Here is a 17,847-nt window from a genome sequence, read left to right as displayed (position 1 = left end):
CACAAGACAGCAAACAAACCAGAAGAGCTGAAAATCGTGTCAACCTACCACTCAGGTCACTATTAGTGATACGCAGCGTGGCATTCTCAGACTGCAAGGAGCGGTTCTTCTCCAGCAGCAGCACCTCCAGCGGTTTAGATGAATCCTAAAGAAAATCAAAGTGGGAGGTTTGTTTCTAAAAGAATTAAGAGTCTCGCTCAGGCACTAAAAAAGGATTTCAGAAGAGAACAAGTGCTCATCTCTGCTATGTACACAGCTAGGGAATTCACCATGCATATATATGCAGGACTCACTCAGTGCTCCTGCATGAGCTACAGTAAAGATGCACTGTTTCATTTTCAGTGTAAATCACTCATCAATTCTGCATTATTTTGAAATGTGTAATGGAACAATTTCTTAATCCTACTTACTTTAAAATGGTACTGGCATGCTTTCACCATTTAAGAGCTGTAGACTTCTAATCTGATTACAATAGGAGTTAAAATGATATTATTTCTTCTAGGTCAACTGACCCAACTTAAGCATTTCCTTGAAATGCCGTGTTTCAGCATCGACAGCTTGTTCAGAAATAAAATTAGTCACAGAAACCTGCCATCTGCTTTCCACTAAACATCCAACCCTTGATCATTAAAAAGCATATTGAGAATTAATCCCAGTATATTGATATTCATTTCAGATTTCAGAAGCAGGAATTTAATTCAAAACCTTCAAACTTCAGTAAGATTAACTTGCTGGATGAGTAGAGGTTTTTCCTGCTTTCTCAATACTCAAAGGCTTGTTTTCTTTTGTAAACATTACTTTCAAGGCCGACAAAGATTTAAAAACGCTAAAAACCTTGGTCACTACAAGACGCATGCACATTTCAGGTTAGCTGTATATCAACTCATATCTTTAAAAGACTCAACTTCATAACATTACAGTTATCCACTGCAGCATCAGCTGAAACGTCATTCTTTGTCCTTGACCACTTAAAGGAAATTAGCAGGCAAAAAATGTTCACTTCAGATTTTTACATAAGATCAGGAAAGCAATGATCAGCCGATATGTCTCAACATCAACAAGAAATGAACAAGTTGTAAGAGAAATTTTTGTTAATACACTGAACTGCTGAAATAATTAAGAAAACAAAAGTAGATTCAGTACCTGCGCACCAGAGCTTTCAGATGGTGCAAACTCCATGGATTTCAATATACTGTGGAAGGCAGAAAAGAAATTATTTTCTATTTCTTCTTTTCGTAACAACTCCACTAATGAGCATTAACATTATCATTTCCTAATCTCCAGCAACAGTACAACTGGTAGCAACCTTCCTTGCAGGAACACAAGCTGATAATGAATACAGAATAACTATTCAAACTAGTTATTGGATAAGAAAATTTTCTCAAGCGTCATCTAAATCATTCCATATGCAATCCCACAAGGCCAGTTTAAAGCGTAAATTTAAAGGTTAATAAGGATATAACATTTTAAGCTGTCAGAAACAATATTAATTTATCTGTGAAGCTTGAAGGGAATGAAAAAGTTGCAGCAAAGCAACAAAACAAGGGAATCACCGCCACAGTTACAGCACTTTATATAATATACACCAGCTCACATATCAAGGAAAATATGCGCAAATAATCTTCCCAACCAAGACACTACAGGCTAAAAGGCAGTTTTTCATTTTAATAACCTCCTAGCTCTATAGCAAAGGGAAGGCACAATGGCACAATATTTCTTAAGACACACGAAAGATCCAAATATTTATAAGTACATTAAGAGAAGAATCTGATAGTCTTATTGTCAATATTTTACATAAATACCGAGCAGTCAAAGTACATCTCCCTTCAAAGTCTTTCTGTTAGTGTTGCCTTGTAAATGAGAATCTTACAAGAATACAAAGTTATTCCTGTGCTTTGTCTTATAAATTTTTTTAAGTAGGCCTGCTGCAGGCAGGGTGTGAAGTTCCTCAGACTGAAGCAATAAATGACTTCAGCTTCTCAATGTACAACGACAACATTCATTTGTTGGACAAAAATACATAAACAGATACAGATAGTGTTTATACAGCATTTTTCATATATAAAGCACCGGGAACTTCGTGAGGCAGGGAGAATATGTTTAATCATGTAACGAATGTGGAAACTGAGTCAAAAGCAAAACAGAAAGCCAGTATGTAAAAAAAAGCATGTATGAACTAGTTCTGGATGCCCCTAGGAGTCAGCCAGGCACCAGCACTCATTAATTAATAGCCTCTGACCATGTGGCTTCCAGCACCACTATAAATCTGTCTGTGTATTAATCCAGAATGAGACGTCCCATCAAGCGACACTCAGGCAATCAGGAGTCTCAGCGATGTACTCAGGATCACACAAACTCACAGCAAATCCGAGAAAGAAAAAGTCTGAGGCAGAAACCTTGTATATTTTGCCTCTGTGCATTACTCGCTGATTACAGCAGTAATTCTGACAAGCACTCTTGCAAATATAATAATTATTAAAATGACAAAATTCTGGCCATCAGCTTCATGATACAGCATCATTGGGTGATACTCCTTGCCAGCAAAAATCACCATAGAGCTACATCCATCATGTAACACACATGCACAGAAAGCAATGCTGTTGAGACCCTGCTTTACACAGGCACAACAGCTCACCTATGTGCAAAAGTGCCTCTTTCCTGCCATTGAGAGAGTCATGCCAGTCAAGGAGAGAGACTTTGCACTAATGGCTCAAGCTGTTAAAGCTCCTGACATTATATTGACATTACAGACATGTTTACTCAGGTTGCTAATCCCTGCTGAAAGTAAGTGTTTCTTGGGACACCTCTGCAAAGGCACAGTTCTGTCTACCAGGATGCTACAGAGCTGGGGAAGAAAATATACGGAGACCCATCCGGGAAAACCCCAGGCATGGGTAAGCACGTATTTTCCTCCTCCCACAGACTCTGCAGAGTGTGGCCTCTGAGAGGTCAACAAGTAGCAATGTTATGTCCTCACAAGGGTCAAATAAGGAGACCCATCTGAATTAAAGAAATATATAAGCTCATAGCTGTAATTCATCGTATGGCAAGTTTTCCATGGGAAACTGCTGTTGTTTCTATCATTTCAGTCCACATCAGCAGCACGCTCACACCGCACATCTCCCAGTGCTCCCCACTTACCGCGCTTTGGCTGGCCATGCCGAGCAGTCCTGGAGCACCCCAACCGTGTTCCCTTCTGGGCGAAAGCAAACCAGAAGCTGCACGCTCCCAGAGGAGTGTGCATGATGCACTCCGACCTCTGCACCAGACTGGAACCAGTCTGGAGTGCAAAGTAAGCCTGGACGTATTTAGTGCGTGCAGTGGGCTCTCAGCACCAACAGGTGGGCTTTAACGCCCTGTTCCTATTGTGCCCAACCACTTGCAGGGGCTGCTCTACCGGCTGATTTCAGTTCCCAGCACTTGCTGCCAGCTGGGACCAGAGAGGATCCTGAACCTTGCAGCAGCTGCGTTTTTCATTGAGCCAGGCATGCGTATTCAAACCTCGGCTGGAAACTTAGTGACCTCTGCCTGTTTGAAGTGGCTTCTTTGCTACCTGAAATAGCTTACTAGCAATTTCACAGGTAATTTCCTTCTCTTAGAAGCCAAAATATATTAAAAACCAGGTTGATGGTATCTTGAATTGCCCTTGGAGGGATATTCAGTACAACAGGTTCATTTTTTCAAATCGTGTAAAACTTAAACATGTCAAAAATGATTCTCCAAATGTCTCATGAAAGGTACTTTCTTAGGAATATGAGGAAGCAAAATGTTTCTCCTTTGGATTCTGGGAATATCTTTGCCCATGAGATCTCAACTCAGGCTGCTGCTCGTCAAGATCAGTTATCTGCTTTTTAAAAGAACGATCTTGTCACTTGAATCTGCACATCTAAGACAACTTGAAAGATCTTACTCTAAAGCAAAAAGTGTATTGGGACAGTTCAACTTTCTGTTTTTATGATCTCAACTGCAAAGGCAGGAGGGCTAGCACTTGTGTTACTCAAGAGGGAACCGAAAGGACACACAGAGCTCTCAGATATCAAAAATAGATTTAAAAGCCACTTGGCACAAAAGCCAATGCAGAGCACAAAGAGTTCTTCCACCCCAGATCTTGATGTGGACCCAGTTAAGTTCCTCCAAGGTTAGAATTTGTCTGATGCTTGAGATCCCTCACTCTAGAATACCTCTAACTTCTCTGGGAGGATTAAGGAAAACAGAAATCAGTGCCCAGGATTTCAGGATTCAGAAATGTATTCTCTTTCTTCTTTACTGATAAGACTTTTTTAAATTTATTTTTTTTTGGTGCACGTGTGTTATGAACAGATCATTTCTGTCAGTGTTTCAGGGCACAGTAGGATTCAGTGTATGGGTTAATAGATTAAAAGCAATAGGCTTTTTGTAGTTTTACTTCAGATCAGACCATCACCTGATGTACTTTTAGGTTTTGTACCATGTTTTCCTCAGGACTCTTGTGGAGGGCCTTATCCTCCAGCCCCATCCAGCAAGATGGTGTATGAACCCCAGGCCACCTACAAACCAGCCAGCTCTCCCTCTGAATACATGCCGCTCAGTAAGAGATGTTAGCCACAAATCAAGGGATTTAAAAGCTAGAACAAAAGCATCTGAATTTTCATAGATCCAGGATTTTTTTTTTTTTTAGTTCCAGTAATGAGCAGAAGTCCAAGAGAACAGGGGATGAATTCTGCTTGTCTTCCTGGGTGCAGGGCTGCATTTGACAGCACCAAAAAGTGCTGAAGTGGTGAGATGTCTGACATACTTGCTGTTTCTGTACATTCACATTTAAGAACATGTAGCAAATGTGAAGATTGTGGATTAACTCTCATTCACTAATTTATACCAGAGCACATTAACTGGCTGAAATCTGAAGCTGCATTTACTTGACTCAGGAGAGAACATGGACATATTTAGGCATATCACTAAAATGAAGCTTTTTTGAGACCAGTCACAGTGACCAAAAAAATGGACAACTCATTTTACTTTACTTTAACTGCACACCTACATCAGTGTGTACTGCAGCTGGCAATGAACCAGAGGTGCAGCCAGCAGGGTTTGAATACAATAGCACCAGGGTCTGGACAGTCACCGGGCTTGCGAAACCAAACCTGCTTTCCATATTCTCCAGGGATGTGTAAACAAAAGCACATGACTCCAGCCTCATTTGAAATACCTCATTAAACAAGGTAACATTTTTTCAATCTTCTTAAAATACACACAGAAATGCTGGAGTGATGAAAGAAGAGATGGAGTTCCTTGCAGTTATTTAAACCTTGACACTAAACATATTTCTAGTCAAGAACCTTCTCTTCTGAACCTGACAGCTTATCTTGTTATAGTTTAAAATGAGGCTCTTTTAAGTCTCTTAAAAAATACCCTTGAAATAGGAAGAGGCTGTTTGTGGCTTTAGTTTAAAACCGCAGTATATTAGCAAAAATATACAGTGAAACAAGCACAGCATTAAAATGGTAAGTGCTGAATGCTGGCTGGCAGAAGCAGAGAAAAGGTATTATGGCCAAAGGCCTTGCATTAAATTCTTGGTCCAGACTACATTAAACTGTTGGCTGGGGATTTTTGAAGAGTGGTCCACTGAAAATACCACAGATTTTCCAACTTTTTACCCTTGATGGATAACAATCTCAGAGTCTTTTCTTCATGGACATTTGTATTATTTGGTGTTGTGATACTCTGCTACAACAAAAAAGGAATACAGCAGTTGCACTGGTCCTGGATGCAATTTCAGCCAATATTGCCTATTTCCCCGTCTTTGTGGTTTTGACTAAATTCTTTATTGTTCCAAGAACACAGATTTGTGGCTTTATTTAACAAGCATCGTTAAACTAATTTGTGAAATAATTATATGAGCATTTAACACTTACTTTAATTCTTTCTTAACCTCTTCATAATCAGCCTGTCCTTTCAGTTTTTCTTCCAGTTGCTTTAAAAGAAAGAACATGGATTTAGTTATTTAGATTTTTCCTGCAGGTTTTCAAAATCATCTTTAAATTATTCCATATATACAGCAGTGCACAAGTGAGGGTTAATGACTCATACCTAATTTACATGTATTAGGAAACAAACTATAAACCAATTCAACATAAACACAATTATACCTCACTCCTCCTTTGTTTACAGAGTGCCAAGCATTACGGTAGGTAATTCAGTAGGTCCCAATTTGGCTGTTTGTATTGTCACTGTCATACATTCAATAAAGGGATCGGTGAAGAAGGTATTAAAAATGGGGCAGTTGAAATTTTTACAAAACTAATAAATCGAGTAAACAAGCAGGATGCTTTGGCACGTACTGTATTCCTAACATGATAGTTCCCGATAACCTCATCCACATGAAAAGAAGACTGAAGAAGCTGCTGTTGACTGGAATGCCTTAGGCTTGTAAGGCTTCTACAATGCTTCATGCCCAAACAAAACAGTTGTACCAAGTCATTTTACAAGCATTACTTATTGCAGTAACTAATATGATTACACACCGGAGATGAAGCATCGAGACCAACTCGGCAGGTCTTTTTGCTCAGGTCTGCCTCAGCTGGGGTGGTCTCAATGGCTTCACTTCAGTGTGAAGATGCCACAAACGCTGCAACAAACCTCCTAACACAATCCAGAACGCAACGCCACACATTTAGACCTTACCCCAAAGCCCCTGCTCCCAACAACAGTGCTCATCACTACAGGATAAATGCTTCAGGAGGCCTAAAACATAGTGATACATAATTGATGCCGGTTATGTTGCTTGCAGAAGCCACGTTCATTTCTCACTAATGATTTCTTAGCTTAGCACAGGCATGCCTGAACTAAGCAAAGAAAGAACAGAATTCACTGCCTTGCAGCTTCCATGGAAAAGTTCAGGCTAAGTTCTGCTTCGCTGAATTTCTGGTGGTAAAATTGGCACAGAATCCCCAAAGTCTCATAAATAACACAAGGATGTACCACCCTCAGTGAAAAAGCATCTGCTTTGAAAAGGAAAGGAATGAATGACATGAAAAAGAATAGGGCTTTATGACAGGGAGAGGCTGCCTGGAGATGGGAATTCAAGGAGATCCTACACTGCTCCTGGGCTGCTCGTCTGAATGCAGGAAGGTGGCAGGAAAGGGCTAATGCAAACTTGGAGCATTTTTTGCAAACTCATTTAAAATGCAGCCCCACAAAGTCCTGCAGCAGTACAGACATGGGTATATGAACAACAGGGCTGGGACAGCACAATGGGAAGTAGGAACCTCTTAACCACGCTGTCTTCCCAGGTGACCCAGGGTGTAAATACCGCCCATCTCTAAGCAATCTAATGGATACAAGAAGCTGCTGCTCTGGCAGCTGCTCAAAAAGCAGCTCCAACAAATCCCCACCACTGCTCGTTGCAGGAAGGCAGAAACGGCTGTTAAGTGTGGAATTTGCACCCTGATACTTATGAAATGAAGAGCCCCTGAAGAGGTCTTGTGTCCTAGAATCCTTAGCCATTGGTAACCTGCAGTCAATGTGATTGTGTTTAAAAAACACGTGTATTGGAGCTAAAGCAAATTTCTTCACCTGGCAAAACAGAGTGCAAGTTTTAGCCATTTCTTCAGGGCCCAAGATGTCACTTTACTTAGTTCCAAGCCTCCTGCAGGGTCAGCTACAACACGCTGCAAGTTCAAGCAGCTTCTCAAGCTACAGCTCAATGCACAAAACCCAGTTACTAAACCAAGGAACCCAGACAGGAGGTTTTATGGACCAAGTCAGGCTCACTGAGAGTGGAGAGGGAGCCTTTAAATGGAGCCAGTGAGCCAGAGAGCCCTTAGTACAGGTGAGGTGATTCAGCACCACGATTCACAGCATTTCACAATGCAGGCAATGGCAGGACTCTCCTGAATGCCACACGACATCTTTCAGCTATCCTTGGCCGTGTCACTGTGCTGGCCACTTCTAACTGCTTTTTGCTGCTCTACAGTTTAAAGCAAAGATGCTCTACAATTCGTCTCTCCCTTAAATCTCGGACTCTTAAGACATCATATTTGGGGTCTACAGCAGGGATAACTGGCTATTTATGCTAGCCTCAGTACAAAAAATACTCAAGTGAATATAAAACAAACAATATCCTGCGTTATTAAGTAAATTACTTGTACAAGGATATGTTAAGAAAAAACCCTTTTGTATAAACTGACATGAAATACAGAAAAACTAATGATTTTCATTTTAAAGCTACCTCGATTAAATGTAATTCTGTCTATCTGTAATTCTATGTCATACCCAGTAACTTTTTCAGGAAATTTTAGGCATAAAACACCCTTTAAAAAATGTATTTATTTATTTATTTATTTTAAAAAAAGATATTTATAGAACTAAGCTGTTTTGGACTCTCAGGGTCTAAGACCACTTTTATGCTGTTATAGCGGTCTGGCAACCAGCAATATTTTACTTTGAATTGTATAAAAAACACATATACATCCATCACTCCCCAAGTACCTCATACAGAGATTGTTACCATGGAAAATCAGCACCTTGATGTATACTTTCACTAAACAATACTAACCAACACCCAAGAATGCAATGCCTCTATGTACAGAGTCCATTTAGACACTTGGCATTTTCCCAGTCAATGCCTGCTCTAAAATGTATTAGTATGGTAATGGTCTTGAAGAACCCTCTAAAATGCATAGAACATAGGATAACAAAGGTTCAAGCTGTGAGACAATCTGGAGGAACTAATATCTTGCACTAAATATCAACCTGGTTAATTCAGACAAAATACATCCTAACATCCTCCCTCCAACCCACCAAAATGCAGCGAGCCAGAGGACAAAAAGAATATACCGGTGGCATTTCTGCACACTGAATGTGTAAGTATTAGGAATTGTTAAGGAATTGTCTTGCAGTTGTCGTATGAATGAACCCATGTTAGAGCATGCATGTACTGGCCCCCCCCTTACTGTACTTTAAAAAAATAAATAATCATTTCTGTATTATCAACTAAAGTATCTTAGGTGAAACAGCATGGACTCTATTTAATGGACTTAAAACATTTAAAAAAGCATTAGACTAATGTCTTAGTTTTGTCTGAGTGATAAACAAAAACAGCCATATTCAATTAGCCAAAGTTATTCGGTGCATCTCTGCTAACTAGCACTGCTCTAATTTAACTGGATAGCAGGGAAGCTCTAACTCCCAGCAACAAAGGGTTAACATAATTACAGTTAGAAAAGTCTTGTTACTAGAGGACATATTTTGATTATTAGATCAGATGAAGATGAAGAAGCAATAATTTTGGAAGAATTTCTGTATTGTTTCATTAAGTCATAGGGTATTAAAGAATTCCCCCAAGATACAGTCTGAGAACATTGCTTCAATTTGTGAAACTGTGATTCATTTGTTGTGGAGGCAACCATTACAGTCTTCGCTATTTTAGAAGCAATTCCTCTATAATCAAACATAAGATCAACACATCACCACTGAGATTTGGTTCTTTGTACAACAGATCTCAAACACGGGCTTTCCTAGCGCTTTGGGGGAAAAAATGTACATTTAAAATATTTTTTAGTGCAACAAATAAGGTTAAAGAGGGTTGATATGACTAAACCTTTATCAATAGAGTCACTGCATCAGACACGATCAACAGGAACCTAAATACAGAGCATTAGCTGGGCAAGCCTATGAGAAAATGGAAGGAGATTACTGAAATGGAAATCAAAGACTTGCTCTGTCATTTCTATGTTCCCATTCCCTTTGAAGTTAATGGCTAAATTGATACTGACCTCAACAGGAACATGCTTTATTCCAAGCAAATCTGTCAAGTGCAAGGACTCAAGATATTTTCTATCAGGCTTTATGAAAAAATAAAAAAGCCCCATAACATGGGTGTAGTCAGCAAAATCTGCCCCTCACTACCAGACCAGCTCCTTCCTCCCCCATTAAGAGTGTGCCCACATGGTGACAGATGGGCAGAGACTGATACCATCGATACAGGAACCCAGACTTCCTTTGCTCTACTGAATTTTCACAGAAATTCTGCAAAGCTGTCTTAAAACATGTAGAAACTGTACCGAATGCAACACTTCAACTTTCACCCCTAGCAGATATTTCCCTCCACATAAATTATACTACACCAGAGCAAAACTAGTAACCTCTAAATAATGTCAGAATTAGAACAATTTGTAAAGTTTCAATTGAGCATTAAATCATTCTGATAGTGGAAAGCTACCCACGCCACAGTTAGAGCTAAGTGGGTACTATCAGCCTCCTGCTTTCAAAAAACTCTCAGACTATAAAACCTACAAAACTATGAAGTCCTTAATGGAACAGATAAATTTATCTTGTTTACAATTTGCAGCTCAGAGATGGTAGAACAATGAAAGAGACAGGAGTTAGAAGAAACTGATTCATAACAGATGTCAGGAAACATTTCTCATGCTTACTGATAGATCAAAATTGTGTGGGATAGAGCAACAAAGAAAGTAAAGCTGCTGAAGCAAAAGGTAAAGAGGTCACTCACAAAACTGTTAGATGTTTCTGCTCTTCTAGTTTTAGTGCAGTGCTACTGGTATACAAACGAGCATAGGACTGGATTGCTAATTATAAACGGGAATTACTGTGCAGCAAACAACAGTGGAAAAAAATTTTAAATGCTTATTAAGCCTAAAAAGCCTTCTCTTTGTGTCTTAATTTCACTTGTTTTCATGCTCTAAATGACACACTTCCCCTTTCCAATGGGAGGAGAGCCAAAGAGAGTAGCAGGTAAATTCAACCAGAGCACAATAAACTGCCATGGCAAATCTGCAGTAACAACAATTGGAATGGGAGTTAAGTTTTAAAACTTAAGAAGGATTTTCTGTGCCATTTTAATTTTTCAGTTCAGCTATTTCACTACCTATCCATGGTAAATTTTTTTGGTGGTAGTGGTTTTAATTCCGTTGGTAATTCCCTGTTCTGCAAAAACAAATTTCAAAACAATGAGAACTAGAAAAAGGCAAATTAAATTTCTACAAAACTGTGATCACTTAAAATAAAACATCACAGAAACATGAATTCAACAGTATCCTGAGAAGTAAATAGCTTTTACGGTGCCTCTGAGAACCACAGAAAGCTTACATTAGTAAAACCCAATATCGGTATGTCAGCCATATCCTTCGAAAGCTGCTGAGCACAGAACTGAGCCTTACTTTAAGCGTGCTGTTCTTGGCGGTTAACTGCTGCTCCAGCTGTGAGATTTGGCTGCTGGAGTTCTCCCGCAGCTTGGTGAGGCTGCCCTGTAGTCTCTGGACATCTTCTACGAGCTGGGCAATTTCCCGCTCCTTTGCAGCCAATTCTACTTCCAAGCTGGATCGTGTTAGCACCTCGATGGCCTGCTCCTGTTGTGAAAAAAAAAATAAAAAATTAGATCACATAAATAAATAAAGACAACAAGTTTGAATTCAGGGCAGTTAGGTAAAGACCAAGCATGGGATGGAACAGCATGAGTGACAGAAACAACTCCTGAACAGTACTCCTGTGACTGCATGAATCCAGAAGATGGACCCTTCTACTCCCTGGGACAGCTCTTTGGTAAAATGCAGAACATAAATCTCCCTATTTCGTAAGTGTACTGGAAAGATGCAGTAGTGAAAGTCAAAGTACTCTATTTATATCTATTTATTATTAATAGTCCAAGAGCTTTGACAACTATGAAAATCTGTGCTAACAAAATACTAATCAGATAAAATATTCTGGAGTAATGGAGCAGAATTTCGTAATCAAGAACAGCAGACACATGTGCCTTTGGCTCTTCATATGTATGCCACACATTTCAAGTGAAATTGTCAAAAAAAAAATGCCCCAAACTGCTATTTCCAATGAAGTTGCTCTTTGCATGAAAATTATTCACTATTAGGTTATTGCTAGCAACTGAAGCCAGTTCTCCATGGGAATGAAGATACATGTGATGCCTGTAAGACAAGGTTATCCTGCCTATGGTCTGCACTTCTAAAAATTCCCTTCCCTATACCAGAATCTTTCTTCTTCCAGTTTCCCATGGCTGCAAAATCTGTCCTCAAGACTGAAACATCCTTGCTAGACTGACTTTCCAGTAGGACAAGAAGTAAGAAAGGGCAGAAAAGGAAAGAAGATAGATCTATTCAGAAAAGTTAACACAGACTGATTGCTCTAGCTCTTGTGTCACCTCTTGTGTTAAGAGATCAATAGTTATAATTGGAGAGCTCTGAACCTCTCTTCCACGAGGAACACAAGGAAACCCCTGTACAGATCCAGGGAGCACGAGGCAGCCCAATGCTGAACGCATGTTCCATTAAAAAGCCTAAAATGCAGCTTAGAAAGGTTAATGGCTGTTCCTCACAAAACACCGGTGAGGTAGGAACGAATCCATTTACCAAGAGAGAAACAACGATTTTAAGCATTATGCCAAAGATCCTATGGGGAAAGAGCTGAGGCTTCAACCCACCAATGCTGTCACCCAGGCACTTTCCTTACAATTCACGATGACAGTGCAGCAGATTGAAATATACTCCATACCCTCTTTTCTGGAAAATACAGGTACAACAAAATACCTTTTCCATATCTGCTAAACACTTAGCTTGATTCTCAGTGACTACATACCATTGTGTCTCACAGAAAGCTGCATGTACGAACAGCAGTTAACAACGCTCTCCTATTACACTGAATTATACTTTTAACTTGAAAAAACCTCTAATTTGCTTGCATGAAACATCACAAGTTGTATAATCATCTGCTGCTTGTGCCTATTGAGACTAGAACGTAGAGTCTGAAATAAGATAGATAATGATCATTTTCATCCTGCAGTAGTTGTCATATTAAATATAAATGAAGTGCAGAAGTACTATTAAATACAAGAAAGACCTAATGTTAAAATAATGATAAGACTAGGACACCAGATAGGAAGAGGCAGGTAATTCACAGTTACAAATGATATTCAGGCTTCTTATTTTCTGCTCTGCAGCCTGCTTTTCTCTCTTTTGACTTCCTTAAGGAAATTCTGGGTCATATTAATAGGTGACCAAACATACCCGGAGGACTTACAGTTTGTTACTCATTCTCTCCAAATATATTTTAAAGGCAACCATGTATTTTTCTGATACCAGTGTCAAGCATATATATGGCTCACAAGGAAAAGCCAACATAAGGAGCACGATTTGTTTGCTAAATTTGTTGCTTAGAAGTAGACCAAGCTTCATGTAATCACACCTTTACATTTAAATCCAATTTCTCCTTCGGCAAACAAGAACCAGAATACCTGTTCACCTGTGATACCTGTTCACCCAGGACCAGCTGGAGTCACAGAATTGCTGAACAGCTTGGGTTGGGGGGGCCCTTAAAGCCCACCCAATGCCACCCCCTGCCATGGGCACGACCCCTTCTGCCAGCCCAGGCTGCCCAGGGCCCCACCTGGCCTGGCCTCGGCCACCTCCAGGCTCAGGGCACCCACGGCAACCCGCTCCAGCCTCCTCACATCCCACCTAGATCTCCCCTCTTTCAGTTTAGAACTGTTTAAAACCATTTTAATTTAAAACTTTAAGTACTGAAAGGCCGCAATGAGGTCTCCCTGCAGCCTCCTCTTCTCCAGGCTGATCAGCCCTAGCTCCCTCAGCCTCCCTTCACAGCCGAGGTGCTCCAGCCCTCTGACCATCCTCGTGGCCTCCTCTGGGCCCGCTCTCACAGCCCCACATCCTTCTTGTGCTGGGGGCCCCACACCTGGAGGCCACACTCCCTGGGGGGCCTCAGGAGGGCAGAGCAGAGGGGACCATCCCCTCCCTCCCTTGCTGGTCCTCCGTGCCCACCGGGTCAGCCCAGCCTTCAGAAAAAAAGGATATATTCTCAATTTTCTAGCTTCTTTTATTGGATTTCTGTGTGTGTTTTTCAGTTTAGGTATATTTGGTAAAAAACAGAGTGATACTGACTTTCATTTCCAGTTTCTCTGGCAGCCCATAATGCTAAGAATAAGAAAACACAAGACATGGGCATGCAACCAGACCCACTAATGCCCTTTGGAAAAAGCTGGTTAAAGCCCCTTGGTCTAAGGCTCTGGGCTTGAGGCATGTGTGTGTTAATGGCCCATCAGGACACTCTATTATACAGCATTGCTGCTTCATTTTTCCTCTGCTGAAGCTCCTATAAACATGAAATAATTTCTAAGAGTTGCTGCTATCTGTTGGGTCTGGCAGCAGCAGGTCATCATACCGGTCACCACGAAGCAGAACGATTTCTGTCCTTTTCATGGTCTTTTGCAGCTACCAACCCCCTTAGAAGTCTAACAAAACTGCAATCCCAAAGGAACACAATTCCATTTCAGTTAAAATATTATTCCAAACAGATATTTTTATAGCTGCGAGCATAAATTGAAAGAGCTGTACTGCAGGAATGTCAGAAACCTGTAAGAGTCAGTAAATATTTTCTCTCACCACATCAGGTGCCTTCTGGATCTGCGTAGCGAGTTGGAGAGATTTGTTAGCTGACGAGAGCTGCTCCCTTAAGGTCTCTGCCTCTCTCTGAGCCACCTCTGCCCTCTGAAGGAAATGAAAAGGGGTGAAAAGAGAAAGTACATTCAGTTTAACAACTGACAATTATTACAAGAACATTCATCAATTCATGCCTGACTGAATATAATTGATTTTCCTAAACACTCAACCTAATAAATGTTAGAAAAAAACATAGAATGTGATGGATTTTTATTTTAAACAGTACAAGGAAGAAATAATTGAGCGATTATGACAGTAATTTAACGCTAGGAGCAAGGAATCCCCTGCTGATACTAATGCTGCGGCCCACTGAATTTCCCAGACTGAATAAATACAAGTGGAAATGGAGTCTTTTTATTCAATTTCTTTCTATTCTCATAGACCAAGCAGATTTTATTGCAAGGTTCCTCATGGGAATAATTCTCATGGGTAAATGCTGAATTAAAAGATATTCTGACCATTCTCTCTAACACACATACAATGTTGAGGGCTGTCTTTCTTCAGTAATTATTTCCCAAAACATGAATTGTTAGATTCTGTTCTTTCAGCAGGTCTATTTATTCAACAATATTTAACCCTAAACTGACAATTTTGCACAGATCAGTTATGAATTGTTGAGGATTTACACGGTATCTAATATGCCTGTGACTTGGCTACCAAATGAAATTGCCATACAAATATTGAGTAATAACTGAAAGGAGAAATGCAGAATTATGAGGAAAGATTATCTGTACAAGAGTTTGGGTAGAGACAGATGGATCAGTAACTTCAGGCAATAAATAGCAAAGTCTTTTCCATAACTGCCTATTAGCTTATGTTAAGACAAGTGAAACAACACCTGGTTGTTTTTACAGTATATACTCCTTCTGGACAGTCTCTTCTCTCTTTTTTTCAAAACACTCTGCTTACCTCCTTGAATAATCATTGCTTTCCACCTGGGCTGTTCCATGCAAATCACACCACACATTCACCAGAAAACAGCTAAAATCCCACAGCTATCTCCACTTCCAAGACGTATCACCAACCTTCCAAACCCACAAATTGCCCCCAGCCAAGGCCAGAGCTTCTCTTTGCTGGCTTTTGCCCTTTACACTAATGGGTCCTGTCCCTTCCTTTACTGAAAAAAAATAAAAAAATCACACTTCTATTTTTAAACCACCAAAACTGTCATATTTCTGTGTGCTGGACTCCTCTGTTTTTCAGCTAATCCTTTTGAAAACCAAAGTCATTTAAGCATAGTGAGTATAAAACCCTGCATATCCCTCTGTATGTGCATGGTCTTTGACTTACTAGTCAAAGCAGAGCCTCTGCCTGCATGTTTAATCAATCAGTAAACTAACAGCAATCAAATACTAAGTACATCATCTGTGCTATTTGCTCACAACATTATATTAAATGATTTTGCATAGGTTCTACAGCTGTAATTAAAATGTAATTGTAAAAAGTACAGTAACACGGCTCTAATAATCAGAGCATGGGATGCAACCTATTGTGTGCATGAATAAAATGGTAGCAGCACTAACAAGAAAGACAGAAAAAGGGAAAGTTTATGCTTTTTATGCGGCTGGATAAGATTAGGTTAAAATCTGAGCTAACACGATGGATTGAGAATTTATTTTCTTGCATTTCGTTAGATATGGACGTGAATATATTGATCACATAACTGCTAAGCAACTACAGCAAAGCAGGACAAGTTACTGCACTGTGGTACTGGCTCTTGCATCTACTGTTGTATAAGTAATGGGTTTTGCAGCCTTAAGCAATTCTGCTGATGGCTTCTATTCACAGCAGCATTGTTTTGAGAATCTATTCAGCTTGCATGCAAGCAAACCACAGAGGATATTTCTAATAGATGTTACATCTGCATATACAGTAAGCTGTCAGCTGCCCTTTCTGCAAAGCCTCCCCAGCCAATTCAGAACACCTGTTGTAATCCTGTGAATAATATTAGACAAGATTTCATACTACATATTGTTAAAAATGCATCAACGGAAACTTTGGGCAATTCTGTTTGGGAAATACTGGTCCATTTTTCTGTGTTTCCTCCCCCCCCCCAGAACTTAAGCTCTTTAGAGTCAGAATTATAGATGTGTTCAGTGTCTGGAAAGCACTTTTGGGTGCTATTGCAATATAAATTATAAATTACACACAAAAACCTATTAAAAGAATGCTATGGTTTCAAAATGGAGCACTTAAAAGTTTTGAAAAGCCCAGCTCGAGACTGGCTGCATGTTCAGCCTCCCCTGTGCTCACAGCTTTGCGAGGCATCGGTAACTCCCCACTACCATGCTATTTCTATTTTCCAACGAGACCTCCGACTTCATACGACTCTCAGGATGTATATTGCTCAGCGAATGAATATTTTGTTTTGTTCTCGTTCAGCGTGTGACCTCTGTGGCTTATTTACTGAAAACTAATCCTACCCCCCTCTGCAGGCAGAATTAATCGCTTCCTCCTGGGCTTTACCCTGCTTTTCCCCACTACAGGACCTAAGCGCTTCAGAAACATTAATGAATGTGCTGTCACAAAGCCTCATTTTGAGCTACGTGGGTTCCCCAGACCCCAGTGTACTTCCAGCCATATGCTTGGTGTGGTGGTGCTGACGTTGTCTCCTCCAGACCTTGCTGCATGGCTCCTGAGTTTTGCCCCATTTTTCACCCCCTGAGTACTGCTGCTGCCCACCAGGCAGGACAGGCACCCTGTGTTCTACAATCCTCACCCTGCTTCTTTGACTCCCACCCCTCTCTGCTTGTCATTTTGTCCCCTTCTGAAGTCTTTCAGGCATTTGTCCCCTTCTAAAATCAAGTGGCATTTTGGTCTTCTGAGAACTTAACGGTGCCTTTAGCTGCAAGCTGGCCAAAGCAAGCTTGTGCATTGAGCAACCCGACGAACGGACACAAACTTCCAACACTTGTCTTACCCTGATGTTCTCCTTCTTCCTCTTTCCCTCGCTGGTTCTTCTCCAACTTTCCTCGAAGCAGCCCTGTCCTGGTCCTTCTCCTTCCTCCCTGCGCCTTCTTGCTCCAACCTCCCCAGCACAGCCTCTTTCTTCTCCACCTCCTGGTCCTTGTGGTCCTCCCGCTCTCACCCCAACATTGCTCCTGTCCCCCTTCTCACCCAGTGCCCCACGTCAAAATGGCATCGGCTCATTACACCGAAAAGAAATGAAACCTGGCTGGTTAATGTTCACCCGGCTGGCGCACTTATAGGCAGCAGCATGCTCGGGACAGGCACGGACATCAAAGCCCACAAATTCAAACCAGATTCCGTTGAGTTTGTGTGAACTCCGTTTTTTTCAGACATTTACAGACTGGCCAAAATTGGGGCTTCTTTTTTTTTTTTTTTCCCCTCGCTACTTGAAGCAACAGAAGATACAACCCTGAGA

At 40.6% G+C, this 17,847-nt stretch overlaps 1 protein-coding gene across 5 annotated transcripts in view; it reads right to left on the bottom strand.

Annotated features, from left to right (window-relative positions):
* CUX1 (cut like homeobox 1) overlaps positions 1-17,847 on the bottom strand; it is a 268,484-nt gene that overhangs the window by 71,158 nt on the left and 179,479 nt on the right. For all 5 annotated transcript variants that reach the window (XM_032200836.1, XM_032200831.1, XM_032200835.1 and 2 more), the window contains exons 10-14: positions 14,406-14,510; positions 11,157-11,345; positions 5,892-5,950; positions 1,144-1,192; positions 49-145 (exon numbers count right to left, since the gene is read on the bottom strand). In XM_032200836.1, coding sequence (XP_032056727.1) covers positions 49-145; positions 1,144-1,192; positions 5,892-5,950; positions 11,157-11,345; positions 14,406-14,510 — 499 coding nt within the window. The remainder of the gene's footprint in view (positions 1-48; positions 146-1,143; positions 1,193-5,891; positions 5,951-11,156; positions 11,346-14,405; positions 14,511-17,847) is intronic.

The sequence above is a fragment of the Aythya fuligula genome, chromosome 20 (assembly GCF_009819795.1).
Source record: "Aythya fuligula isolate bAytFul2 chromosome 20, bAytFul2.pri, whole genome shotgun sequence".
In the NCBI taxonomy this organism is placed as follows: Eukaryota; Metazoa; Chordata; class Aves; order Anseriformes; family Anatidae; genus Aythya; species Aythya fuligula.
This window is presented reverse-complemented; position numbering and strand designations above follow the sequence as displayed.